Source organism: Hemicordylus capensis, chromosome 2 (assembly GCF_027244095.1).
Source record: "Hemicordylus capensis ecotype Gifberg chromosome 2, rHemCap1.1.pri, whole genome shotgun sequence".
NCBI lineage: Eukaryota > Metazoa > Chordata > Lepidosauria > Squamata > Cordylidae > Hemicordylus > Hemicordylus capensis.
In genome coordinates, this window is record NC_069658.1 from 84,690,770 (window position 1) to 84,718,702 (window position 27,933).

Sequence of the window (27,933 nt, forward strand, 5' to 3'; positions counted from 1 at the left end):
GTGGAGGGAATCAGGTTGCAGGCACTAAGGATCGTTGCAATTTGAAGGCGCAGTCCAGTATGGGCTGTCTTTCAAGTTCAATCTGTGGCATAGGAGTGGCAGAGCGGGCGGGGTCCCTGAAAATCGGGGGGGGGTCTTCAAGCTGTGCAATCTAGGCCAAATGGGTGGCCTACTCTTCAGGGTTGGCGTGCCTTGCATCCATCAGGAGGAAATGAGCACGTCAGTCTGTGGCCTAGGAGTGGCAGAGTGGGCCGGGACTCTGAAAATAAGGGGGATCTTCAAGCTGTGCAGTCCAGGCAGAATGGGTGGCCTACTCTTCAGGGCTGGCGTGCCTTGCATCCATCAGGAGGAAATGGGCACGTCTCATCAGGAACAGGTCTCATCAGGAACAGGGCGTAGGGTGGTTAAAAAAAAATACTCTTCCCTCAGTCTCAGTCTTTTCTCAGTCCGTTATCTCTGTCTGCTTGCCATGGTCTCTCACCAGACTGGACAAAGCGGGGAGTAGGGGAGCTCTAGCAAGCAGGCAGGGTGCAGAGGAATAGAGGGGCTAGGAACAGAGTTAGGGTTAGGGATCAGGAGGAGTAATTCTTAAGAGAAAAGCAATGTGCAGATATCTAAAGTCATCAATTTATCTGCCCTTTGGATGCCGGTGTCTAGATGGCTTTGACTAAATGCATCCTGAGCTGGAACAGCTGGAGCTGTGCCAGTTTTCCCCCTCTTGCTCCAGAACAGCTGGATCTGACATATTGGCCTGGGAATCTGCTGTGCCAGGTTCCCCCTCTTGCTCCAGGGGATCATGGTTTTTGTGCTACTAGTGTCCTGTGATCTCTGGCTTTGCAAAATGTGCCCAAATGTCCTGCAGGGGGAGTGTGTCTTACTCAACCCCTCCTGAATCAATGGGTCTTTTATTTACACTACAGTTACTTCCTCCAAAGATCTCTTGAATGGATCCTCCTGGTTTGTTTCCCTCCTCTGCTAATTTAGTGATTTCATTTCTCTGGCACAGTTCTCTTGGGCAGAGCGTGATCTGGCTAGTGTTGTCTCTGAGAGGCTTTACCTTACTTTTGTATTTCTTAAATGACTGCTTTTGGGGGTGTTCAATTGAACCAATCCATCAACTTCCTGTTGTGATTGGACTGGGGCCAATTGGACTTCTCCAAACTTCTGGGTTTTTGCCAGTATGTCAGATGGGGACTCCCACCCCTCACCAAACTGTTGTGTGCACTCACAAGACTCAGCTAATCCGTCTGACTCCAATAATGGCAACACCCTTTGTTGCAAAAATTCCTCAGTGGCAAGGGCTGCCTCTGCCTCTGCAGAAGCCAGCCTACAGTTCAACTCTGAACTGGACTCAGAAGCCTGACTCTTGCAGGATTCCTCTTCCTCTGCTGGCAAAGCCGAGACAACTTGGTTGGCGTGCCAAGCCCCTATAAATTTCTGCTGCAACAATTCCTCACTAACAGGGGCTGCCTCTGCCCCTGCAGAATCCAGTTTACAGCACAACTCTGAACTGACCTCATAAGCCTGACTCTTGCAGGATTCCTCTTTTTCTGCTGGCATAGCCAAGACAACTTGCCTGGCATGCCAATCTTTCTGCTGCAACAGTTCCTCAGTAACAGGGGCTACTCCTGTTCCTATAAATTTCTCTCTCTGTGTTGGTGTGGCAGAACTGCCATCAGTCTTGGCCACACCCTGTTTCAAAGGCTCCTCTATACTATGTCCATTCTGATCCCAAGAAATTTTTCCCAAAAGATGCCAGTTTTCTTGGCTTTGCTCAGTTTCTTCCCTGGCATCAGGGCACCCCTACAGGGTTACAGTGTATAGAGGAGGAAAGTATGTCCCTGTTGTCTGCACCCCCACCTGGGGTTGTACCCTGTAGCTGACTCCAGCTACTGTGGTGAACGGGTTGGTTACTGGTGTTGGGACTGCTGGCGGGGATGCTATCTGATTGTTAGCTAACATTTGTGGGTAGGCTGGGACCACCTGGGCCCTCTCGGTTATGGCTGCAATTGAAGCAGTCTGTGGGGAGGCTTGCTGTGACCTCTCTAGTGCTTCCACCTTGCTTAGGATCTTATTTAGGGATGTGTCTAGAATTTGGATAGACAGGTTTGAGTCACAAGGTCCAGTATTTTCTCGAACAGCCTGCACTGCCCTTCCCTTCTCCTGATATCCTTCTGGGGGAACCCACACCTGGTGTTGAACTGTGCGACTAGCCAATTCCTCGACCCGATGCCTGAGATCTGCTGTGGCAATCCCATTCCACCTTTCCATATCCTCTCCATAATCTAGCAGCAAAAACCAAAGCTTGGTCCTTTCAGACATTGGCTTTTGTGGGTGCTTTCCCTGCTTATTGGATCCTTGGCTTTCTCTCTGTGTTGGGACAACCCCTCCCTTGTTACTGTAGCTTACAGTCTCAGTGACTGCTGCCACTTTTTGGCGGGCAAGCCTTTCTGTTCCCTCTGGATCAAAACCACATTGGGCGGTCACTCTCTGAGCTAAGTCTAGCATAGCCTCAAAAGTTGCTGGCTCATTCTCTCTTAGGAGGTCCATTTCATCTCTATATCAGGGTAGGAGACCCCGTAAGAGAGCCTTTAGGTCTCTCACATTCCATTGTACATCAGCTGCATGTGGCACAACTAGTAAACCAGCCAAAAATCTTCCCATAGCTGCTCTGAAGAAGAAACTGACTGGATCCTCCCTAGGTTTTTGCCTAGCAGTCACTGCCTTTTCCTGCATTGCCCCAGCTGGCAGTATTACAGAGCACATAGCCTGACACGCACCCCATAAGTCTGAGATCTCTGCCTGGTTAACCCTTGTTACATGCATGTTGAACTTTTGTAAGAGCCTGGCCTGCAATCCTGCTGGAGCAGCAGCTCTTAACAAAGTTCTCATTTCCTCTAGGTTAAGCCTCATGTCTGCTTGAAGCCGGACAAATCCAGCCATCCACTCTACAATGGTGTCTGCACATAGATTTGGCAAGGTGTTTGCCAATTCTTTGCTTCCACAAGGCTTATATTACTAACAGTGACAGATTGTCCCTGGATCAACTTGCTCAAGTGCAATAAAGCTTTTATAAGGAATCTCCCCAGCTCCCTCCTCCCCACTGTAGATCCCTAAGGTTCTCCTATTAAAAAATACTTCAGGTTCTCCTAAAAAAAAATACCCTTAGAAATAGCACGGGATGTGGAGTGGGGGAATTCCTAGAAACCAGCACACTTTCCATAAGTGAAACTCTGGAGGCTCCCCTGAAAGCTTTGCAGGGAATTTAGGTGGCTACAGTGGGAAAGGGTGCTCAAGGAAGATTCCTTATGCAAGCTTCATTCTGCTTGTGTAAGTTTGGATGCAACACACTGAGGCTATTCTCACAACCAGCCAAAAATATGCTAAGATCCCTTAGCCCGGTTTCGGCTGGTGGTGAGAATAGCCTCAACCCGCTTAAATGTCCCCCCTTAAATGAGGTTAGCAGAGTGCGTGCTCCACTAACACCATTTCTCTGATCATGTGTTGCAGTGGTGCGGCTCCGTGCTGTGGTGACTCACGAGTAGCCCCCTGACCAGGAGGCTACAACAATCCTCTTGGCGTTGGGGGCTCCCCAGAATGCCCTGCATACTTGTGTGGGGCATGCTGGGACTTCCGTGGGCCAGGAGGCCCCTGAACCTTGCTGCCCCAACCAGTTCCATGATGGAGCCAGTAATCGTGTGGGCAGCCAATCCGTGGCGGACTCCCTGCTCATCTATAGGGAGAGCTGGTCAAGCCGACTCTCCCCACAAAACCCCTTTAAGCTGTCCACACTGCTTGTGTGGAGAGCCTTACTGTTTTTGAAGCTTTCCCAGTCACTTTGTATCCCTGACAAGAGAAGCTTCACCTGTTCTCAGGTCAGGCAGCTATTAAAGGAACAGAAGCCCTGCCAGTTTCCAACCCTACATCATTGATATGAAAAGATAAAGGAGCAATGACTGTGAAACAGAGACTCTGCTAACCCTTGATTCTGAGGGTCATATACTGTATCTTGGGGCACAGTACTGATCCCTAAAGGAGAATTCCCATCCCACTGAATGTTTGCTGTGAATTATTTACTCAGGGCTAATTTGCTCTTAAGATTGTGTCCTTGAGATGCTATATTTCTTTTAGGCACAGTAAACATGGGCCAATATATAATGTGTGGAGCAGATAATGCATTTATTTCACTAAATTCTTAAATCCATTTAAGCATGCTGAAGAGAGATAGAGCCAATTATAGTACTCTGTGTGTTTTTATAGCATACATATGATAAAATAAATGTATTTATCTATCTCTCACATTAAGGGTATGAGCAGGTGCACTCTACATTTGTAATGTGTTCCCACTAAAATTGTAATATGTGAAGCGGCCTGAACAACTTCACTTTCAAACAAGTACCTGTGGTAATGTTGCAAAATAATTCTATATATAAAGTGTGTAGCATTTCAGTTAGTATATTCTTCCCTATTTCTGAATTTCTGGTGAGTGCTTACATCTATTTTTCGAAGTATAGCTGATAATAGTAATTCTGAGCACTACTCTGAGACACTATTACAATTTAATAAAAAATTAAATAGCCCTTGTTGTTTATGTGCATGGATATTCCTCACAATTGTATTCACAAATATTTGATCTTTAAGTAATTTAATGAGGGGATTCAGGTTGGCCAAAATTGTCAGCTATGACAGGTAAATTATCTGAGGCAGTAATTAGATGAACAGCTGAAAACTGGCAAGCAGAAGCCAAAGTGGAGGGAGGGATGGGAGAGGAGGTATCCATTTCTCATATATATTTGATTAGTGCTGAGGAGATCAACAGGGTTAAGAATGCCTTGGTTCTCCTTCTATAGCATTCTTTGTATTCCATGAATGCTGAAGGGGAAAAAATATAGGTTGCTTACCTGAAACTAGTACTTATCAAGTGGTCTGTTCAGTTATATATATATGGGTTCTGTACCCACACAGAGCAATATTTAGGAACTTTTGAGAAATAAACCTGAGGAGGTGGCATTCTTACCCATTCCTCAAAAAGGGAGTGTCCAACCCCACTTTTGGCCTGAGGGGTAGGGTGTTCAGTGTTCCACCCTCCTTCATGGCTGCCACTTGAGTATCACACAGAAGAAAAAGAACTCACCTGAAGTAGGGAAGAAGGGGAGGGCATGTGGCTACACTAATGACCACTCAAAGAACAGTTGCAGGTAAATAACCTGTTTGTCTTCTTTGTGATGTCTGTGCATATATATGCAGAGAGAGCTGGCATACCTGAAGGAAGGTGAACATGTTATTTAGGACAGCTCTGTGAGAAGCAATCTCAGTTTTTGAAGTCCAGGGTATAACCATTTTAATTGTTATTATTGTTGCCATTAATAATTACCAACAAATAATAATTGTTATTATGGTTGCCATATATGGCACTTTACAAAGAAGGGGAGAACAGGTCTTTGCCTTGAGGAGCTTTGCAAATTTACAAATATAAATTTAAACATTATAACAACTTTAGTAATGTAAATGGATTTGATCAGGGCGTTCTTCACACAGGGCTTTTAGTTCGCATCTCCTCCGGAATGGAGGGTGTGCGTTCATATTTCGGCCAGATTTATCCCGAAGTCCCTGCAAGCTATCAGGGAGCCCTTCACACACAATTCGGGTTTTTCATTGCACGTTACAGTGTAGCCAATTTATATGCAGGGTAAAAAAATCTACTTTTTGCATTGGTTTTTCAAACTTGAAGTAAAGCCTCGCAGTAAACCCGTGGTAAAGCCTGCTGTGTGAAAAATGCCCAGGTAACTGCTGTGAAGAATTCCAGGAATAGGATCCTAATGGAGGTGGTAAAACATGTGGTCATGGCTTTCATGGAATATCCTACACAGAAAGGTTGTCCTGCCAACTGGTATTATATATGATGGTGGAAACTATGCATTGGGAAGTCACGGCACAAAGCACAATAGCCCTATTTGGACACTATGTTGTACATGTGTGCAAGTGTCTGTACACACATGTGTTTTTATGTTAATGAGTGTACACATGCATTCATTGTAAAAGTGAAACTGGGCACAAGCCCCTTCACGTACAGGAGGTATACTGCTATATGTGTGTTGAGCAAAATGTGTGGATAACTGTACATCACATAACACATGAATAGGGCTACAATGACCCTTTGTGTTGGGCAACCATTGCAAACAAAGATATTGAAGGTTTTTGCAAAAAGAAGATGGTTTGTCCAGTCTGAAAGTAAATATGTATAGGGTACAGAGGGCTCATTCAGCATTAATCTTAGGGTCTGGAACACGTTTAAACAAAAAAGAGAGATAACTTTATGAAGACGCGACATATCCAAACACAGAAATGCTTTCTCCAGGTGGATGCAGAGATATGGTGAAGTGCACACATAGCTCACTGGTCCTCTTAGCAGAGGCAATAGTTGCCAGGAATGCTGTCTTGAAAGAAAAAGAGACGAAGGTCACAGATAGCCATAGGTTCAAAGTGTTGCCATATCAACTGGTTAAAGACCAAGGACGTATTACTGGATAAGGGTGACCTTTGAAGAGAAGTTGGCAGTATCACAGGGTTTCTCAAGCTGTTGAGGCCTTTAAAGAAGCATTTAACAAATGGGTGAGCAAACACCAAATGTCCCTCCATTAGGCAGCAGGGTGAAATCCCACAAGTGCTACTAAATGTAACTGAGGAACATAAAGCATCCAGACTTACAGTGAGTAACATGATAAAATAGGCAAAAATGGAATGCATGGAACTAAAGGGATTAAAATGACAAGACCTGGAAGACAGAGAAAAACAAGCTCACAGGGTTTTCATGTTAAAAGATTCCTGACATTCAGGATGTTATTCTGCAATCTATCATGTATGGAATCTTCCAGGCCCTCCAGCTGAGTGTTAGGATGGGGGATTCTGTGACAAAAGGTATCATATACATGGAAGATATGGGTAATTCCCTCATGCTACATGGAGATAATTTATCAACCACAACAGGCATGGTTACTAGGAAGCTATAAAAAATATAGCATCCTGATAGCCATGCTTGTTGTGGTTAATAAGATGGTCAGAAGTCCATATGATCCTGTGAGATCTTGTAGTGTTCATGGGATGAGGGCAAATAGGGGAAATGTACATGAAGAGATTCTTCCCTTGTGATCCTGAGGTATTCCCTAAAGAGAAAAGGCTGAGACCTGGCATGCTTACAATCACAGCACTTGGTATTTAGGAATATAACAAAAGATTTCATTCAAGGGTATCTCTAGAGATCAGCAATGTGATGCAAGTACTAAAAGGGAAGGGACCACAAATGAGTGACTCTGTCTTCACTGCTCAAGGCACCCACCATTAGTTTGTTCCCATACGGAGAGACCTTCTAGATCAAGCCAAGTCTAGCACCAAGCTTCTGCAACTAATGCGTGCAGCAAGCCTACAAGTAGGACATGTAGGCAACAGCATTGGCCTCTTCTTTGTTTCTCGACACCTGGTATTCAGAGGCATACTGCCAAACATGAAAGTACCATGTCCTCTATATAACACCTCTATAATTTATCATCCATTATCTTTTCTGAACCATTAAAACAACAACAACAATAATTTATATACCACTTTTCAACAAATGTTTCCAAAGCAGTTTACATAGAGAAACAACAAATAATAAATAAGATGGATCCCTGTGCCCAAAGGGCTCACAATCTAAAAAGAAGCACAAGATAGACACCAGCAACAGTCACTGGAGGTACTGTGCTGGGGGTGGAAAGGGCCAGTTACTCTCCCGCTGCTAAATAAAGAGAATCAACACATAAAAAGTGCCTCTTTGCCCAGTTAGCAGGGGTTAAACATGGTGACCATCACCACCATGTGGCAGCAAGTTTCAAATGTTAAACATGCACTGCAGAAAGGCATAAGAGGAAAGACTTAAACATCTTCTCCTCCTTCAGCACTACCATTTTTATAAAATTCAGAGCACACTGTCTGCAAATGCTTCCCAAGTTTTAAAATAAAACAGTCAGGAGCACTGATCGGGAAACTCCCACAACACATTTGTTTTGGCCCTCAGTCCAATCAATTGTTTATAAATCACTATAGTTCCTTTTGGTTCATTTCGTTCCAAGTTCCAAATCAATTCAATTTGTTATCAGCATCCTTTAAGCCTCTTCTCCACTTTTAACCTCTTAATGTACAGTTAGTGACTATTTAGTCTTATTCAAACCTCTGCTTTATCCAATACATCTTCTTCTTAACTCTTCTCCCCAGGGATTCATAGAAAAGAATGCCTGTTAACTATGTTCAGTATGTTTTGCAATACAACAGTTGCTTGAACATGAGCATTTTCTGACAATATTTTAATGTACCTATTGAGTCCTATTTGTAATGTCTCTAAATCCAATGGGATTTAGCTAGGAAGCACATGTTCTAAACATTTTGTTGTACAGTTATTGTACAACCTGTACAATCTTGTGAGACCCTATAGAGCATTGTCCAGAGCAAGAGCTGGAGCTACTGCTGTTTTCTGTTTTCCCATTGCCACAAATGCCTCCTACATGACAAATTCAGCTTTCATGATACCTAGAAGAGGCAAATGTAATACACAGACATGAAAGTGTCAGGACTACTACTGTATGCAACATACAGAACAGCAGCACACATGCCTACAAGATTTTATCACCTTCATGGGCCAAATTCTGAAAGATTGGTGGGTGGGAAATTAATGGAATGGGCCCCAAATGTAACAATGATAGAAGCATATATCTCCCCTACATATGGTGAGTGCCGTTTCCCTGACTTTTTTTTTTTTTAAAAAGCTCTAGAAATGTCCAAAGTTAGACATCTAGAAATGTCTACAGATCCCATCAGTGTGACAACTAGACAGAGAGGACAAAGATGAAATAGTTGGGTTTGCTCATCCCCATAGATCATTGCTTGGAGTGTATGATGGCTAGAATATCACCGGGAGGGGGTGGGGGGAGTGAGGGGGGGATGCAATTCTCTTAATCATCTAGGTGAACCCTTAGGGTGTGCATTGCTAGGATGAATAGTGGGTTTGAATTGTGTTGCATTTGCTTTTCAAAGAGATGTTTAACTGCATCTATAATACATAGGCTATTAAGACTACATAATAATACAGCCACTGTTGAGCCTCATACTTGTGTAACAAGATCTTGTCACAGAACACTGGAATAAAAGCTTACAGTTTGAGAAGATTTTCCATCCACTTTGGCAACTACTCAATTTCCTATTTATCTTTTATAAGACTCTGGGAGCCTGAGACATAAGACCATATTCAAACATGATGTTGTAATAGCAGTTAAATGGTAAGTTGTTCAATTCACTCTCCCAGAATCTGGAGTACTGTAAAAATCCTTCCTCTCTTTGCACAGATTCCAATCCATTGATGCAGCCAGTGGCACCATTGTTTGCCAGGTTGACATTTATGGGGATCCTGCGTCTTTAAGAACTGTACAACAGGAAGAATGTCACCAAGTGTGGCTTTTCCCATTACAATGCTGCAGGGACAAGAAAAGCCACAGCTGACTGAATTCTTACCACTCCTAAAAAGTACCAGATGTTTTTCACACAGGGCTTTTAAAGCCCTTTAGTTCTCATTTTCACCAGAATGGAGGGTGTGCATTCACATATTGGGCAGATTTACCCTGAAGTCCCTGCAAGTTATCAGGGAGCACTTCACACATAATTCGGGTTTTTCACTGCACGTTAGAGTGCAGCCTGATTTATATCCGGGGTTTAAAAAATCCACTTTTTACCTCTGGTTTTTTTGATAACCTTTGCAGTAAAGCCTCCCAGAAAACACACAGTAAAGCTTGCTGTGTGGAGAACTCCCATGAGCTTTCACAGGGTCTGGATCCGGCAACCCCCGATATAATGGTGAGTGATATGAAACTATGCTGATATAGAGAGACCAATGCATATATAAATGCTTCCTTTCCTTAACTATGGTCATGTAATCAAGACTAGGTTATGGCATTGCACTCTTTCCCCCCAGCAGTCCTTTTCATGAACCATTCCTATCTCATATCTCAAATCTTTTCAAATCACAAGTTAAGAATAAAGTCCAATTCACAACAAATGCCTAATATCAGTGCAGAGATAACATCACATTGGCACCTGGTTAAGGCCAGAAGAAGGGAATTTGCATCGAAGGGGGAAAGGGCTCAGAGAAAGACTGCATGATCCCATGGCCCATTCCTGAAGCCTTAACTGTAGTTAACTGTAGTTTGGGTAAGCAAAGCATGGTACTAGGACAGTGAGGATTTTGCCATACATTGAGGCTCTCCACATGAGCAGTGTGGAGAGCCTGCAGGGCTTCTGCGGGGATAGTGGGCTTGACCCTCTCTCCCAGCAGACGAGCATGGAGCCTGCCCTGGGCGGCTGGATTGGCTGCCCACACGATTACCGGCTCCATCATGGATCCAGTAGGGGTGGTGGGGATTGGGGGCTGCCTGGCCTCCGGATGTCCCAGGATGACCCGCACAAGTGAGCAGGGCATTCTGGGGAGACCCCCAAGGCCAGGAGGCTTGTTGTAGCCTCCTGGTCAGAGGTCTACTCATGAGTGGCCGTGACACGGAGCCACACCATGGCAACTCACAATCATCAATCAGATGAGGTTATCAGAGTGCTTGCTCCACTATCCTCATTTAACGGGGGACATTTAGCTGGGCTAGCAGCCGTAAGCTCTGCGGCTCCCAGTGATGCACACAACCACTCGAAAGTGGGCCTGCTTTCGAGCGGTCATGAGAATAGCCTCATTAAATACTTATAGAGGTACAGTAATTCATGTTTTAGTTTACTTATCTTAATGAAGCTTGTGTGACATTTTCAAATTTACTCAGAAAATGGGCCCGATTACTGCCCTTTATTATTATTATTTCTTGTTTACACAGTCAGTTTACACAGTTGTTGTTGTTGTTGTTGTTGTTGTTGTTGTTGTTGTTAAGCCAAATCTTCCAGTCTGCTGTCCAGGCTAGTTTTCTCTTCAAGACCATGCGGCAGAAAAGATTAAGGTGCGGAGAGAGGTCAAGATCAGGCCAGCTGAAATATGGAAGAGAGATGACCCAGTATTCTCCTGCTCACATCATCTCACCCAGCCCAGTTCCTGGCTCCTAGGAGGCTGGAGGTGTCTCCTACCTGCCTGGCTGCACTGGCTTCTTGGGCTTGTTCTAGAGTAGGGGACTAAATCAATGAGGCATCTAGGCCTAAAAAATAATTAATTCAAGCTTCTAGGACCATAATATACTATGACTGTATTTAAGAGCATCCACAGGACCTTTTCTGGGGGGGGGCAAAGCCAGCAATCCAATCCCCCCCCCACTCCTTGGGAGTATGCCCCACTGAACTCAAAGGGAACTGGCTCACTTAGGAGGGAGGACTGCCCGGACACCCATGACTGTGTCGTCTGGCAGTGGATGGTTGGGGACGGAAAATATTTGGGGGATCCACTGCTCCTTGCTACCTTATTATTATTATTTATTTATTATTTATTTATTTATTCAATTTCAATTTATTTATTCTTATGAGGTCATTCCTGGCTCAGGCCAAGATACTTTCATGCTATATAAAATACAAATACATGAAACATTCCGAGGGTTTTTTAATCTGGAGTTTTAAGGGTCAAATTAAACAGCATGTTACTGTGAGCTTAGCAACTGCATGTCTCAGCTTTTCTTTTGTAAGCAGCAGGCAGAGCTGGCCCAATCTGGAATGGGTCACAGCACAGTGGGGAATTTTACTTCATCCCAAGCCCCTGCCGTGCTCCCAATTTACAAAAGAAAGGCACACTGTAAATGTCTCCTCTTGTTTGACCCTTAAAGCCAATAACAAGTTTTAAATTTTGAATTACCTTTTGGAATTCCTCATTTATAGGAATTTAGTATTTGCAGTTTCTGACAACCGTAAACCAAATTAACTACTGTTTTCCATACACTGTATCTTTTCAACAAACTCCCAGTTATTGAGTAGAATATCACACAATGAGGCTAATCTCACATGCAGTGGAAACCGGGCTAATGGAGCCCAACCGGGTTTCCACGGCATGTGTGAAACCGCTGTGAGGCTCCTGGCGGCAAGCCCGCTTAATTGTCCCCCCTTAAACAAGGTTAGCAGAGTGAGCGCTCTGCACCATGGCGACTCACAAGTAGCCCCCAATTGGGAGGCTACAACAAGCCTTCTGGCATCAGGGGGCTCCCCAGAATGCCCCGCGCACTCACAGGGGGCATGCTGGGACTTCTGGGGGCTGGGAGGCCCCCGATCCCCACAGCCCCAATTGGCTCTGTGGCGGAGCCAGTAATCGTGTGGGTGGCCGATCTGGCCATCCAGGCCGAGTTGCCTGCTCATCTTCCAGGGAAGCGGGTTAAGCCCGCTCTCCCTGCAGAACCCTCTTAGGCTCTCCACACTACTCATGTGGAGAGCCCTAATAGCTATCTGTATTTTCTCCTTGTAAAGGATAAGGAAAAGATGTATTCAGAGAGAATCCATGAGATCTCAGCAAATCCATGTGCAACCATAACAGAGATAAAATAGGTTAGCATAATCGGCTGTATTGGACCTATTGTACACACTTCAGACATTTCAAAGTTCTTTATGAGTCAAATGTGGACAAAGCAAACTTACCCGTGATGTATTTTTGGAAGCCCTTGGGAGCCTATTTATTTTACGAGTTTCTAAAATGTATATGCTGGTTTTGAAAATAAAATATCTCCAAAATGGTGAACAAGAAAATGATAGAAATGATAAAACAATATATAAAAGAAAAAGTTACAAATACTATTTAAAATCCACACAAAAATCCACAATATATACTAAATCTTGCCCATTTTAAGAAACGCACACACAATGGGGAGAACTAGGATGCTAGCCCAGGCCTGCTAGAGACTCCTCCATGCTTACTACGTTGCATTTGGCACCTGGTGATCAGACACTATTTGCTACAAGCAAGCAAAGCAAAGACTGGTTTCCATCAGAATGACAATTCTGATTATAAACCCCCACATATGAGCAAATCATTTCTAGCTAAAAAAATATCTAAGCTGAACTCTTTGTCATTCATACTTTGTGGGAACCAACCTTGAGAAATTTTCATATTGATTAGATATGTGGACTCAGAAAAGATAGATATCAATAAGTGACTCCTTAGACTGCTGATTAAGTTGCACACTGATACTAAAGCTAGGATTTGGGTGGGTAGTCAGGGGTTCCTGTCTGAATCGATAGCATTAGAGTGGGGGTTAAACAAGGTTGCTTTAGCCCCTTTTGAATTTAATCTTTATATTAATGACATTGTTCCAGCTATGAAGCCTTCATGTTTTTTTTCTCCATCGCGTAGTGGACGTAAAATCTCAATTTTGAAGTATGCGGATGACATGGCCCTCATTTCCAATGCCCAGGTGGGGCTTTGTAGGATACTCTCTAGCTTAGCTAACTATTGTGAGAATGAAAAGTTGAAAATCAACTATGATAAAACTAAGGTGGAAGCTTTTGGCAATAGTTAAAATCAGACATAGATGGGCAATCAATTCACATCAAATTCAGCAAAGCTCTTCCTTTAAGTATCTGGGAATCCATTTTAATAAAACTCTTACTTGAAAGAGCCATTTTGATGCCACTTTGATAGCAGCACGTCATTCCATTGGGGCTGTTTTGAAATTCTTCTTTTCTAAAGAAGGACAGCTTATTGCCCTAGCTCTAAAGATTGTTCAGGGAAAGGTAATTCCACAGATGCTATATGGGGTTGATGGGAAGAACAAATTATCACCCAGCTGGAAACTGTTCAAAACTCCTTTTTAAGGAAAATTCTGTGCCTCCCCCCGAGTGCCCCTGCTGCTTAAGAATGGAGGTAGACCTCCCCTCTTTATCAGTCAGAATACATCTTGCTTTGATAAATTATTTTAAGAAGTTAGACAACCTCTCGGCCACCCCTTAGCTAAATCTGGCCATAATTATTGTTTGGCGGGGGGGAATTATGGTCTCTGTGGTTGTCTCATATGATCGGATATTCTTTGCCTCCACTTTCAGAGTTACGGCTTTGGAGTAGAGAAGAAATTAGAGTTTGGCTTTTTGCACGAGATGCTGGCAGGGATGCTGCTATGGTTCAACTTTCTGGCTTTTCCTCCTGGTTTTAACATTATTAAAAACACAAAATCTTTTCACAATATTTGACTAATTGCTATTCTCCATCTTTGAAGAAGGCGTTTACTGCCATGAACTTTCAAGCTATGCCTATCTCTATGGAAGATTTCACAAATTACCTGTGGAACAATGACTCTGCCCCCTGGGTCTGGTCAAGTGGAGGACATTATTCATTATGTATTTTATTGCCCCTAGTATGAGTCAATTAGAGATAAGAGCTTAATACAGATTATTAACAACTTTAGGGGTTCCGTTATGGAATGTTTGATATTTCTTTTATTCCCTTCTGTTACCCACCAGGTTGCTATTTTTGCCTTCTTATCTATGAAAATAAGGAAAATATTTACCAGTAGAAGGCATTGTCTAAAACTATAATTTCAGTTTCATTAGGATGGTTATTTTTGTGATATATGGTGATTATGGAATGTTCCTTTTTCCCCTCTTTGTTATGACCTGCTGTTACAACATAAAGTTTTGACTGACTGACTCAGAAAAGACAATGCAAAGCAGACCCTTGCATCTTTATTGTGTAATATTGATTTATTTAACACACTTGCATACCACTCAAAACTTACATCTCTGGGTGGTTTACAATAAAATACAAATTAAAACAGAATTAAAATTTAAATTTTAAAAAATTAACACCATGTTAAAACTATTAAAAATTGTGAATCTTGTTAAAAGGCTGGGTGAACAAATGTCCTAACTGCATTCTTAAAAGTTATCAGAGATGGGTGTAGAATCCAGAGGAAGGTGTTGTGGCACACAAAGACAAGGCAGTGGAGTAGAATCAGGAATATTTATGGTTTAATGAAATAGATAATATTTACAGGGAGGTAAGTGCAGACTGCTTTCAATACTCTTGCTGCTGGTTGTTTGTTAACCCAGCCTCAACTCCAAGACTGGACAAAAAATAACTAAAGGAGCACCATTCAAAAGCTGGCCTGGATCAAGGAATGGATTAACAACAACAACAAAACCCACAGTGGGGAAACTCTTATTTCAGCAGGGAGGACATTCCAAAGCCTTGGGGAAGCAACAGAGAAGGCCTGTCCCTGAGTAGACACCACACAGGTTGGTGGCAACTGCAGACAAACCTCTCCAGATTATCTCAATGACGGTTGGGACTCATGGAGAAATAAATGTTCTCTTAAATACCCAGACCCTTCTCTGTTTATGGCTTCATAGGTTATCACCAGCACCTTGTATTTCCCCCGGAAACTTATCGGCAGCCAGTGTAGCTCTTTCAAAACAGGAGTAATGTGGTATCTCCGAGATGACCCAGAGACCAACCTGGCTTCCACATTCTGTACCAGCTGTAGTTTCCAGACTAGGTACAAAGGCAACCTCACATTGAGTGTGTTGCAGTAGCCAAGCTTGGAGGTTACCAGCATATGTACCACCATTTTGAGGTTGTTTATCTCAAGAAATTGACAAAGCTGAAATATCAGCCAAAGCTAACAGAAAGCACCTTGAGCCACCACCTCTACCTGGGACACCAGGGAGAAGCTTGGATCCCGAAGTACTCCCAGACTCCTGTTCCTTCTGGGGATGTGTGACCCCATCCAGAACAGGCAGATCAAAATCATCTCCTGAGTTCCGACTCTGCACAATAAGTACCTCCGTCTTAGCTGAATTCAGTCTCAGTTTGTTATCCCTCATCCAGCCCATCACTGTCTCAAGGCAGGCATTTAGGGAGGTTATGCCTTCTCCAAACGATATTGACATGGAGAAATAGATTTGGGTGTCATCAGCAAACGGATAAACCCCTGCACCAAATCTCCTGATGATCTCTACCAAGGATTTCATGTAGATATTAAACAACATTGAAGACAATATGGAGCCCTGAAGGACACCATATGAAAGAGGGGTATTTTTATTGCTCTGGGATTGCAATTTTTGATGAATCTTGGGCTTTCTGGAACAATCTGTAATCTGTAATGGAAATCATCTGTGGTTATTATTTATTTTTCAAACTTGAAATACCTTCAGTTAAAATAACACTAAAGGCAGAAACACTGGCTAACGACCTGACCAATGCCATACCCCATACAAGCAAAGAAAGCATTGCACTGTACTAGTGTCTGTGCTTCTGAAGCACATGTGCCTGCATGGAGGGGGGCATGTTTCACTGATTCCCCCTTCCCAGAAATGTTCTGTGTGAGCTGAAATTGTCCCTGAGAGTCATGCAGCCCTCAGGAACCCAATTCCAAGTCATACAAAGCACTTCAATGGAAAGGGGATATTGGCAAACATTACCCCGTCCACATTTGAGCACCAGCATTTCAGAATCTCACACATGTTTTCTTTGTTTGCACATGTACAACATTTGTCAGGATGTCGGTCACTATAATCACCCATATAAAATGCACGCATGATGAAGGATCTATGCTGCTCAAAAGCTTGTAGAACAGCTTTTAATAACTGGGGTTTTCTGCAATTATATAGATATAGATATAGATATAGATATGTATGTATACTGGTTAAAGTGATCTAAAAAATTTGTAGTCAAGTCAAATTAAACTGATGAAGTACAGCAGAACAGTAGATAGTCATGGGGTATCTTCTGTGCTGTGCTCACCCAATGTGCCCCTGCTCAATTTTGGTTATTTTCTCCCTCCCCACAGTTGCCTCCCACCTATTTTCAAGGGTCCCCTGATCTTCAAGAGAGGGGTTTCAGGGGGCACAGGAGCTACTCGGAGGAGATGGTTGAGAAATTCCTGTGTTCTGCATGTGGCAGTTAGGATCCAACCCAAATTTGTCTAATCCCTTCAGTGCAAATTCAACAACAGTAATAGAAGTTAAAGAATCTAATGATAACAGCAAAGAAGAAGCTTCAAGCATCAGAAATACCTCTCATTTTAAGGCAATCAAAGAACCATTTGCTAAGAAGGAAAAGTAGAATAATGGCATACAAACCCAAAAGACCAGGTGATGGAAAATTGATCGCAGATTATCACTGCCTCCTCTCTGGGCGTCCGGATCGGCCACCCACACGGCTGCCGGCTCCGTCATGGAGTGTGCGGGGCATCCTGGAGAGACCCCTGAGCCTGGGAGGCTGCTTGCAGCCTCCTGGTCAGGGGTCTACTCATGTGTGGCTGCGCACCATGGCGACACACGAGCAACAAAATAAAGTTAACAGAGCGCTCACTCTGTTAACCTCATTTAAGGGGAGGGTGCTTTAGGTGGGCTAGCCGCCTTGGGAGCACCAGGCTCACCCACAAGCCCAGTGGTTCCCACAATCCACAAGCTAGTGAGAGCTGTCTTGTGGTAGCAAGCATAACTTGTCCCCTTAGCTAAGCAGGGTCCACCCTGATTGCTTTTGAAAGGGAGACTAGAAGTGTGAGCACTTTAAGATATCCCCCTCAGGGGATGGAGCCTCTCTGGGAAGAGCAGAAGGTTCCAAGTTCCCTCCCTGGCTTCTCCAGGATAGAGCTGAGAAAGATTCCTGCCTGCAACCTTGGAGAAGCCGCTGCCAGTCTGTGAAGACAATACTGAGCTTGATAGACCAGTGGTCTGACTCAGCATATGGCAGTTTCCTATGTTTCCTATGTTAAAGTGGGCTAAACTCCCTTAGCCCACTTTCCATGGTTTGTGGGAATAGCCTCAAAGTGTCACAGCCCGTGGGGGGTGGGGGTGGGGAGATAATACTCAAGTTATATTGGAACTGGACTAAATATTTTCATACTAAGTTTGTTACAACAGTGCCTAAGAGCAACATAAGTATAATTGTTCTTGCAATATGTATTTCAAAGTGAGCTAGAAATAAGCTGTTTATTTTCCCCTCACTTTGTAATTTGTGGGGGGTGGGGGGGCATGTTACAGTTGTTTGGCACCAACAGGTTAGTGGTGGTAACTTTTCCTTCCCTTGTCACCCTTGTCATTCCCATATAAAAGATTCAGCAGACCTTTTGTTTTAAGTAACCAAGAGACAATACCTGAGGAAACAACATCCTGTATGAATAATTGAAGCAGTGTAATAGGCCAGGCCCTTGGTGTGATATAAGGAGCCAGGATCATGGTCAGTTGCCTCAGATCTCTCTCTCCCTCCCTCCCGCCCCCAATGCTGTTTTGTGTCTGGCTGATTTGTAATTAGTGCTCCCCATGTTCAGCATGTTTCAGACCCAGGAAGATAGGTTTCTTGCCATTAAAACAAAGAGCAAGCAAAACAGTTCCCAACGTAAAGCAGCTGTTAGAATATTTTCACGTGCTTGAGTAATCAGTTTCCTCTCTGATGAACTCGTTGGACAGGTTTTAGTTTTTCCTCCTCCTAACTAGTTAGTGGGTTGAGAAGAGGGATGTGTCTTGCTGGGGCTTTCCCCCTCCCCTCACCTCACAGGCTTCAACATAAGGCCCAGGCAACAATACCAGTTTGAACTTGCTCAGGTTAGTTGGAGACAAAAAGCTTTTCTCAGTTTGCACTCTGAGGTTGCAAAGCAGTGTAATGTGACAGGAAGGAGGGAGAAAACGCCGGGGAAAGCCTGGAGTGAGCTCTGTTCAAACATTGCTAGGGTGAACGAGAAGGGGGGGAGAAAGAGCATTGCGGAGCATCGACAGAGCCAGGCAGACAAGAAGGGTCTTTTCTTCAGATGTTGCTCATGACTGATCAACTGCATGATGGGGAAGAACTAAAGCCTGTCAGGGTGCCCAGTAAAAGAGAAAACAAGGCTACTACTATAACCCAGTAAGTATCTTGCATATATCCATACCTTGGCATGGAAAAGCTCTGTGCTTGTCTCTTATCAAGTACAACAGTACATCAAGTAGCAACTTTATGAAAGAGAAAAGTTGACCAAAAGTTTTGGAGTGGCTGCTATGCCACCGGCCTGCCTCGAAAATGTTCTTCTTCTTGCCTAAATGCCAGTTGGGTGTTGTGTTGTTTGAGTAAATGGATGGTTCAGATTGTAATTGCAGATTCTTTTTGTGTGAGACTGTTGGTATAGTTCACAAGGTTATGGCTGAGGTTAGAGGGCATGCAGAATGGTTTTAATTTGTAGATAAAATTAAGTAGGTTACGGGGTCTATGAGAAGTCTACAATAAAATGGGTTAAGGTGCAATCAGCATATTATCAAAAGGTTGGCTGCTTTTCCCCATTTTGGATGGGATGGTGTGTTAAGCTTCCATTATACACTGTTCAGCTAGGTCTGATTCTCATATATATGGACATAAATCAGTATCTTGTCACTTGATGATTCTTAGCTGAATGTGTGATCTGACTCCATCTAAAGGACTTATTTGGGGCAATGCCAGGTGATATGAAAGCTCTGACTGGTACTTGGTTTGTGAGTTCTCTTTCACACTTGGAAGCCTGAATGTTACAGTCATGTGACTAGCATGGATGAATGCACTCTTCTTAAATGTATTTTCCACATGATCATAGCCCAAGATTTGGCTAGGATTACTTGCGGGAGATGTGTGTGTTGTTTTATGTGCTGTGATATCTGTGAACACAATGGTAACAGTGCAAACAAGGTAATAGAGCCATGCTATTGGATTGGGTTATAAAGCTGTTCATAAGTTGTGATGGATCACCACCAGAAGGCATCATCGATTAGGCTGGTGCAAAGGAGTACCTCTATTTTTAACCCTACTTCCTGCTCATCTGATTTAACACCCAACCGCTAGCACAGGAAATGTCCATGTAGACATGCCCTAAAGTAAGGTTAAAGGTAAAGTTGTGCCATTGAGTTAATATCAACTCCTGGCAACCACAGAGCCATGTGGCTTTCTTTGGTAGAATACAGTAGGGGTTTGCCATTGCCATCTCCCGCACAGTATGAGATGATGCCTTTCAGCATCTTCCTATATCGCTGCTGCCCGATATAGGTGTTTTCCATAGTCAGGGAAACATACCAGTGGAGATTCAAACCAGCAACCTCTTGCTCCCTAGGCACGTTACTTCCCCACTGCACCATTAGGTGGCCAGACATGCCCTAATCAGATGGAATTATTGCCAATTTTCAGTTCAGCAATAATTAAAGTGCAAATTAAATCTTGAATTCTTTGTAGGGTTTCTATCCCACAGGTTATACTTCTGCAGATTGTAGACAGAATTTCATTGTGAGATGACAAGAGCTGGAGCTCAAGTCTGCTTGGAATCCATTTTCTTGACCTTGGTAGCTACCTGTGCTTATCCATGTGTGGTGATTAGCATAGATAGGGATGGGCTCAATGGTGAACAGGAAGGCATTCTGCATGTGGTTACTTCACCTTCGGCTTCTAACATTAAAAATAGCTCCTGAGGTTAAGATGTGATTTTAGGAAGCAGCAGCTCCTACCTGCTACAGGACATCTTGAGAGAGGCAAGTAGAATTGGTCTGCACCACTGGCCAGTAAACATAGGAGGAAGCCCTTTGCTGCACCCCCTGGCTGACACAAGGCTGTGCCAACATTAGGGGCTCAAGAGCTTCAGTTTTTAGGATTGGACTAAAGAGTCTGGCAGATTTTGTGAGAACCCCTTGAATTTTGTGTTTGGTGTGGTGGAGCTTCTGCCTTGGCGCAGGAAATGAAGTCAGCATGAAATGGTGGAGCAAAGGTGCAGGGTGGGTGTCACCTTGCTCTGGCTTTGGGAACCTGACATTTAATACTCTGCTCTCTCTCTCTTTGGGCAGGTTATTGAACTGGGCTTTTAACTGGCCTAGAATACAGTTCTTCTGCCTAGTGTGTAGAGCACCTTGCATACTTTAAAAAATGGAGGTAGTTCCCCTTGGTAGTACTCACTAAGGCTCTTCTCACAGTTGCCACACAGGAGGGGAGGGTGGCAGGGGGGTGAGGTATGGTTGAACCTACCTTCCCCCTAGAAAATCAGGAGATGATTCTGTGGAGGACGGCTTGCGCTGGGGATGTGCACGGAACCAGCAGGGGTGGTTCGACGGCGGGGCTGGGATAACTTTAAGGATGGAGGAGGGTGCACTTACCTCTCCCTCCACTTTCCCCCCGCCGGCGCCAGTGGTGGGTTAACGGAGAGGCAGAGTAGGCATTTGCCTACAGCAGCAAAATTTGAGGAGCAGCAAATTTTGCTCCTCCTCAAATTTTGCCGCCCCTCTTTGTGGGCAGCAGTGGCTGCAGCGAGGGTGGAGTGGGCGAGGAGAAAGCCCCACCCCTTTGCCTTATTTTTTTAAAAGGCAAACCTTTCTTGTTTAAGGTAAAAGGGTGGCAACAGCCTTTTTGCCTATGGGCGGCAAAAAGCTTAATCTGCCCCTGGCTGGTGCTGGCTGGAAAACTGGTCCGGCGGGGTAGCAGCATTCCTCCCTGCTGTCCCGTCTGCTTTTTGGACTGGAAGTAGTAGTGCAAACGTGCGTGCGTGGCAAATGGCAAATATTATCGTGGACAAAGGCGAAGCTATGGTTAATATGTTTTGTAGCGCCATGCATTCAGAACCCAACATGGATTTCTTCATAATGTATACTTTTTTTCCCTTTTTCTTTTTTCCCATGCTGCTTCTTGGTCTATGTTGCATGAAATTTTTATGGCTGACAGCTACATGTACAGATGGAAACATGGGACTTCACAGATAACATCTCTAAGAGAATTCAGACATTACACAGCCAAATTCTGAGAACCATAGTCTTCAAAAGCTGTTCTCTGAAACCTTGCCCTTAAAAGTCTCTTCCTAATTACATTATTACAGTCTTTCAGAAGTCTCCTTTGAAACCAATGGCTTCCAAATTTCCTGTGGAAATAAGATTAAACCTGCCTGCAGAAAGTATGTCTGTTTCTCACACCCAGACTTCAGCCCAATTTTCTCTCTGTCCTGCTCTTAAGGAATTGGTGGGGAAAGAGCAATTATAATCATGTAGTATACTGTTCTTCTCTTTAGCTACTTCTTTTTCTTGCTCTTGACACTCCCCCCCCCATTCAGATAAAATCTGTCATGCAGAAAGCTTCCACGTCTTTGTAAAAGTCCTAATTACAGTCTTTCAAAAGTCTCCTTTGAAACCAATGGCTTCCCAATTTCCTGTGGAAATAACATTATCCGTTGCTGCTAGGGATGGTGGGAGTTGTAGCAACTAAGGATGTGCATGAAAACGGCAGGGGCCGGTTCGATGGCAGGGTGGGGTGGGGTGGCTGTTTCTAGCTTGGTTTATGCCCAGACAGTGTTAAGGAGAATTGAGGGATATCTCTCGGTTTCTTCATACGTAGCAACAGAAACATTTTAAAGGGGAAAGTTCTACTAATGAGCTGATGTTATACATGCTGCTACTTTGCTAACCATTTTCTGAATCAGGCTCTGTTCTTGTCATGTGAACAAAAGTAACCAACTGTGTATTTAAAAAAAACACGCAGATAGAAATTCCATTTAGGAAGTCAAATGACATCAAGTGCAAACTCTGCTCATGTGTTTAATGAACTCATGTGACTGCACTTATTGGAATTTATATAATCTTGTATAGCTCATATATGCTAATATTTAATCCCTTGACTATAAATGTTATAACTAAACAAACTATATAAATGTTAAACATAAACATGTTGTAAGTACCTGTTGTCATATTGTGCGAAAACCCAGTCCCCTTGAGAAATCCATAATACTGGGGAAAGTTGAAGGAAAGGAAAGACGATGACCAGCACCAAGGTGGATGGACTTGATTACGACAGTAGTGAATGCACCACTGAGAGACCTTAAAGGCCAAGTTGAATACAGATCATCCTGGAGATAATCTATGTGATTGCTAAGAGTTGACACTGACTTAATGGTACTTAATCAATCAAATGAAGAATCATCCAAGCAAATGTGGATTATTGGTTCAATTTACCTAACAATCCACCTTCTTTTAAACCCCTTCTGTCCTGAAGTTCAAATTTGGATACATGTGCCTCAGGCCAGGGCCCATGACTCATGGCCTTTTGACTCATGACCAAGTGTCTGTAATGAAGTTAATACACTGTATCTCTAATGAGCATCTGCCCACTTAATACCCAAAACCACCTCCACAAAACCATGTCCAAAATAATTGTATGCTTACTTCATGGCGTCAGCACCTAGAAAGTAGGTTGTTTCATCCTCCCCTCTCCTACAGAGAGGTCATACTAAATTGTTTTGTATGTTTCAAAGAATCAGCTTATATAATCTCCCAAATGGACACTAAATTTGCATCTGGCATGATAATGCAAAGAAGAGGACTGCTTCCTGCCTTCCATTGTGCAAACAAATCACTCCTTGGTTATTCTCATTACTGAATCACTAACTGAGGAAAAGCAAATAAATTTCACTAGGCATTTGGATGTGTCTTCTGCAGAGGCCTGTGCCACAAGAACAGTTTGATAAACTGCACAAAAACATGCACTTTTGTACAAATCTGAATGTACAACTAAGTTCTTCATAGTTACTTCCTTAACATTTGCTGCTGCTGCTGTTGTATTATGTCAGTGTCCTACTCTAGAGGTGTGGAGGGCATATGGCCAAACAGAACACCTTGTCCCTATCTCAGAATTTTCCACAGAGAGGATTCTTAAAGAATTGCTGAGTGAAATGGAATATGGCAATATGGAATATGGCATATGATCCGAGTGAAATGGAATATGGCAAGAAGTATTTGCAGCTGTCCTACAAAGGAGGGGGAAAGGCTGACTACACATTGTGGAATGATAATGCAATTGACAACACTTCAATTGTCCAATGCATTAGACAACACCCATGCGCAAGAGTGATCCACACAGAGGTCAATAGAGCCCTTTTTCTTCCTTGCCTATGAGCAGGTGGTTCACCAGGTCATTTGGGGTAGTAATGTCAACATTCTGAATTGGGCATCTAGGTCTTCCCTGGCTCAGAACGTTAAAAAGATTCCAAGCATAAAATCAGTATTCAGCATGTACTAGCTGCCTAGTGGATAGGATATATGTACACATGTTCTTTAATAGTAAATCCCTTATTCGTGCTGAAACCGATTGCTATGAAATGACAGGCTTAGGACACCTGATTAAGCAGACTATATATTGGCAAATAATTTCTATTGAAGTAGACTCCCTTGATCTTGGAAACATTTTATGTAGTTGCTGTCCACCATCCAGATCTAAAACCCAGTTTTGTTCCTAGGTGTGTGTTTTGAGAGGAAAGAGGCTGATGGAATGTGTAAGTCATTCTCCACCATGGCTAATGTTGGAAATTTCAGTTCACCCACCACCATACTATGGTTCTGAAATGACATTATGGGAATATTCATGCATCTCAGAAAGGTTATGTTTGAGCACAAAAATTATGAGCTGATTTAGATCTCTCTTGAAAAAGATAGTTTTTTCATAGACTTATCACCAGTTTCCTTTGAGTAAAGGGACATTTAGCCCATTCCTAACTGGCAGCAATGGGAAATCTGCTGTCTCTGTTTTCACCCAGCCCTTGTTCTGTGCATGTAAAGTTAGACAAGCTCTAGAGGATCTAGGACAGGCCTGCTCAACTTCGGCCCTCCTGCAGATGTTGGCCCACAACTCCCATAATTCCTGGCTATTGGCTACAGTGGCGGGGAATTATGGGAGTTGTAGTCCAAAAACAGCTGGGGGGCCTAAGTTGAGCAGGCCTGATCTAGGAAGAACAGTCCCCTCTTATTTTTAATTCTCTGAAAGGTACTGAAGACATTCTGTTATAACATGAAGGGTTTCAACACAAAGATGTCAACTGCAAAAATGTCTTAAAACCAGGAATGTGTATCAAAAAATGTTGTTTCTGGTAGGCCTCCAGTGATGCCATGGTTAACAAATGATGAACTAGGGCATAAATAGCTTGCATAGCTGTTGCAAGCATGATCTGCCACATTTTCTGCCTGGTCATGTAAGAGCTTTTTTGTCAAGGCAAAAATCTGGTGGTACACCAAAATTATGGCTGCATGCCACAAACAGGGACCTGATCCATGTTGACTAACTACATTTGTTCAGGCTTTGGAGTCTATCTGACTGTAATTTTGCAAACAAAACAATGAAAACTCCGACCTCAATCATTGGTTTACCTATGAGCTTGCCTGACAAGTAGAAAAACATTAAAACACATCAGCTGATATTGAGACAAGTCTGAGAAGCCTAGGAACCCCCTTGTCTGGATATTGATGAAGTCCTTCCACCTTCTCATTTGGCACTTCATAATTTGCAGAAAGTGCAGTTAAGTCAGGGCTTCCCAGACTGGGCCCCAAGATTGAAAAACCCTGGCTTAAGCTAATTTATGAGCTCACACAAAGCAAGGCACTCCAGGTATTTGTTCCAGGTATTACGACAGGTCTATGAGCTCAGCAAACAGTATCTATCTCAAAATGTCAGCTAATCTCTTCTTGACTAGATTCCAGTGTAGCAGTGTAGAACTTGAGTGTGTTTTTCTTGTACCAGGAATGAATGCAAAGGGGCATGGGTGATCTCTGAAAGCCACACTCATCATCAGGGCTGTCTTTAGAGAGTCATGGCGGGGTGCGGGGCCTGGGGAAAATCAGCCAGTGCAGGGCCCCTTTCCAGTTAATTCTAATGGGAGTTTAAAAAGCGGGGTCCAGAGCGGTTGTCCTGCTTGCCATGCCCTAAGGACAGCCCTGCTCATCATCCCAGACAGACAAAGGGGCATGTTAAGACGCCAATCTAACTCTGTGTTGCTCAGGTCATCAAATTTTGTATCATCCCAAGACTTCTAACAATGCAGAAGAATTAGAAAGTTGGCCATGTTCTCTTGTGGGGATATGGGCTTCAGTGATTAACAATTCAGTAAAGATTTTTCTCAAATGTGTGTTAATTCTTAATCAGAAACTAACATCTCAAATTTGGCAAGCCTTGATATAAAGGTACTTTGATGGGAGGAGAGACTGTACTTTAAGGGGAGGGGAAATGAACTTAGACAGTTTACATTGTAGGTAACACAATTCATGGGTGAAGCCAACAGTGTCCCATAAACATGGGCCAATTGGAAAAAAATTTGTTGGGGGGGGGGTGGAGGCATGCCTACGCCACTTCCTAGAAGCTCTGAAGCCTGTACATCTGCTGTGGAGTAGAGTCCTGAGTACGGGAGTGGAGGCCAGCCGAGCAGCAAGTGTGGCAGGGATGGAGGAGCAGCCAGAGGCACAGCCTTCAAAGTGCACACCACCGTAGTCCCACCCCTGCAGCAGCTGATAGGCAGGTGGCCAGGTTCAGGAGTGGTAGGAGCTAATGGTGCTCATCAGTTGCCCAGCGGGAGCAAGCAAGGGAGGCAGGTTCTGGATCTGCCCATCTGAGTAAGCTGGTGAGTGGGGCAGGGCATGGCAGAGGACAGCAGGGACAATCTATGGAACCAGTGAGTAAGTTGGGGGTGGTGCAGGGGCAAACTAGAAGGAGGGCAACCAGAAAAGGCAAAGGCTTTGTGGGGGTGGCAGTGGCTGCCACCACTGACACCTAATGATGCCACAAAAGATGTAGGGGAGTCATGTTCATTTATTCAACACTCCTTCAAAGCTCCTTCACTATGCTGCTGACATAATTCAAGGTTGAAGGTTAAGCTGGAATTTTACAAAATGACCTCTTTAGGTCATCAGGAGGTCTTTAGGAGGTCATTTTACAAAATGACTTCCTGGCATGCAATGCTCTTCCTGACAGGTCATGGTCCAAACTAAATATAAGGTACAAAATGGTAGGCCGTGTGTGTGTGTGTGTGTGTGTGTGTGTGTGTGTGTACATGCATACATACACGCATGCGTGCACATACACACACACACAAGCATTTTTTGCACTTAAAAATAGATATGTCTATGTGATACACTTATGCTGTGGTAGTATATAATGGAGAATAGCTTCCAAAGAACTTTTCAAAAGTAAAGAAATACTTTACTGTTCATAGAACAGTGGACATTGGAAGTGGGGAATGGAGCTGAGCTTATCACAAACTATATCCAACATCTTCCTATAACACTCCATCAATCGCAACCCCTGCTAACTTGGCAAAGAGGCACCTTTTAACGTGGTGATTCTTTTTATTTAGCAGGGGGAGAATAACTGGCCCTATGCAACCCCAGCACAGTACCTCCAGTGACTGTTGCTGGTGTCTATTTTATGTTTCTTTTTAGATTGTGAGTCCTTTGGGGACAGGGTTCCATCTTATTTGTTTGTTATTTCTCTGTGTAAACCGCCATGAGCCATTTTTGGAAGGGAGGTATAAAAATTGAATGTATGAATGAATGACTCACAGGAATCACATTCTCAATTAATCAACAACAGCCGTCAGGAAGAGTGAGGAGTCTGTGCTCTCCTCTCATCAGGAGAATGACAGACAACCTCAGATGAGAGGGGAGCTTGCTCCAACCCCTTCTCCCTGTTAATGTAGCAAACCTTTTTGTTGGTTTGGCCAGAATATGAAGCAATCAAACTACTCTGGTTTCCATTTGCTTGGGGGCATTTGAAGCACCACCCCCAAGAGAGAAAGGGGGGGATACACACTCTGGTTGCCATTACATGTGTGTTGCGCCTACACACACATACACTTTTTTCCCTCTTGGGGGAAATGCTTTGAATATCCCCAAGCAATCAGAAGCCAGAACAGCTTCACTGCTAGCTATTCTGGCCTGTCAGCCATTGTGGACAAACAGGGGCTGCTTTCCTCCATGGCAGCTTGGAAATTCTACCCAAGTTGCCACAAAGAAAAGCAGATTGGAGATGCTTGCCTTGGCAACTTGGCTCTCTCTGATCTTCGCAGCTCCAGTGGCCACCAACTGCAATCAATACACTATTTAAGTGAAATACCAAATTTCCCAGGTAAAGAAAGGGCAGAGAGAGAAAGAGACAGAGAGAGAGAGAGAGAGAGAGAGAGAAAACAAAGTGCTGAGAAAACAGCCTATCCTTTCAACAGACACATGCATATTTGAAGG

General features: G+C 43.6%; 1 protein-coding gene across 1 annotated transcript in view; it reads left to right on the forward strand.

The window, feature by feature from the left end:
* The first annotated feature begins 18,205 nt into the window (after positions 1-18,205).
* GRAMD2B (GRAM domain containing 2B) overlaps positions 18,206-27,933 on the forward strand; it is a 53,717-nt gene continuing 43,989 nt past the window's right edge. The window contains exon 1 of the mRNA XM_053300604.1: positions 18,206-18,817. Coding sequence (XP_053156579.1) covers positions 18,723-18,817 — 95 coding nt within the window. The 5' untranslated portion in view covers positions 18,206-18,722. The remainder of the gene's footprint in view (positions 18,818-27,933) is intronic.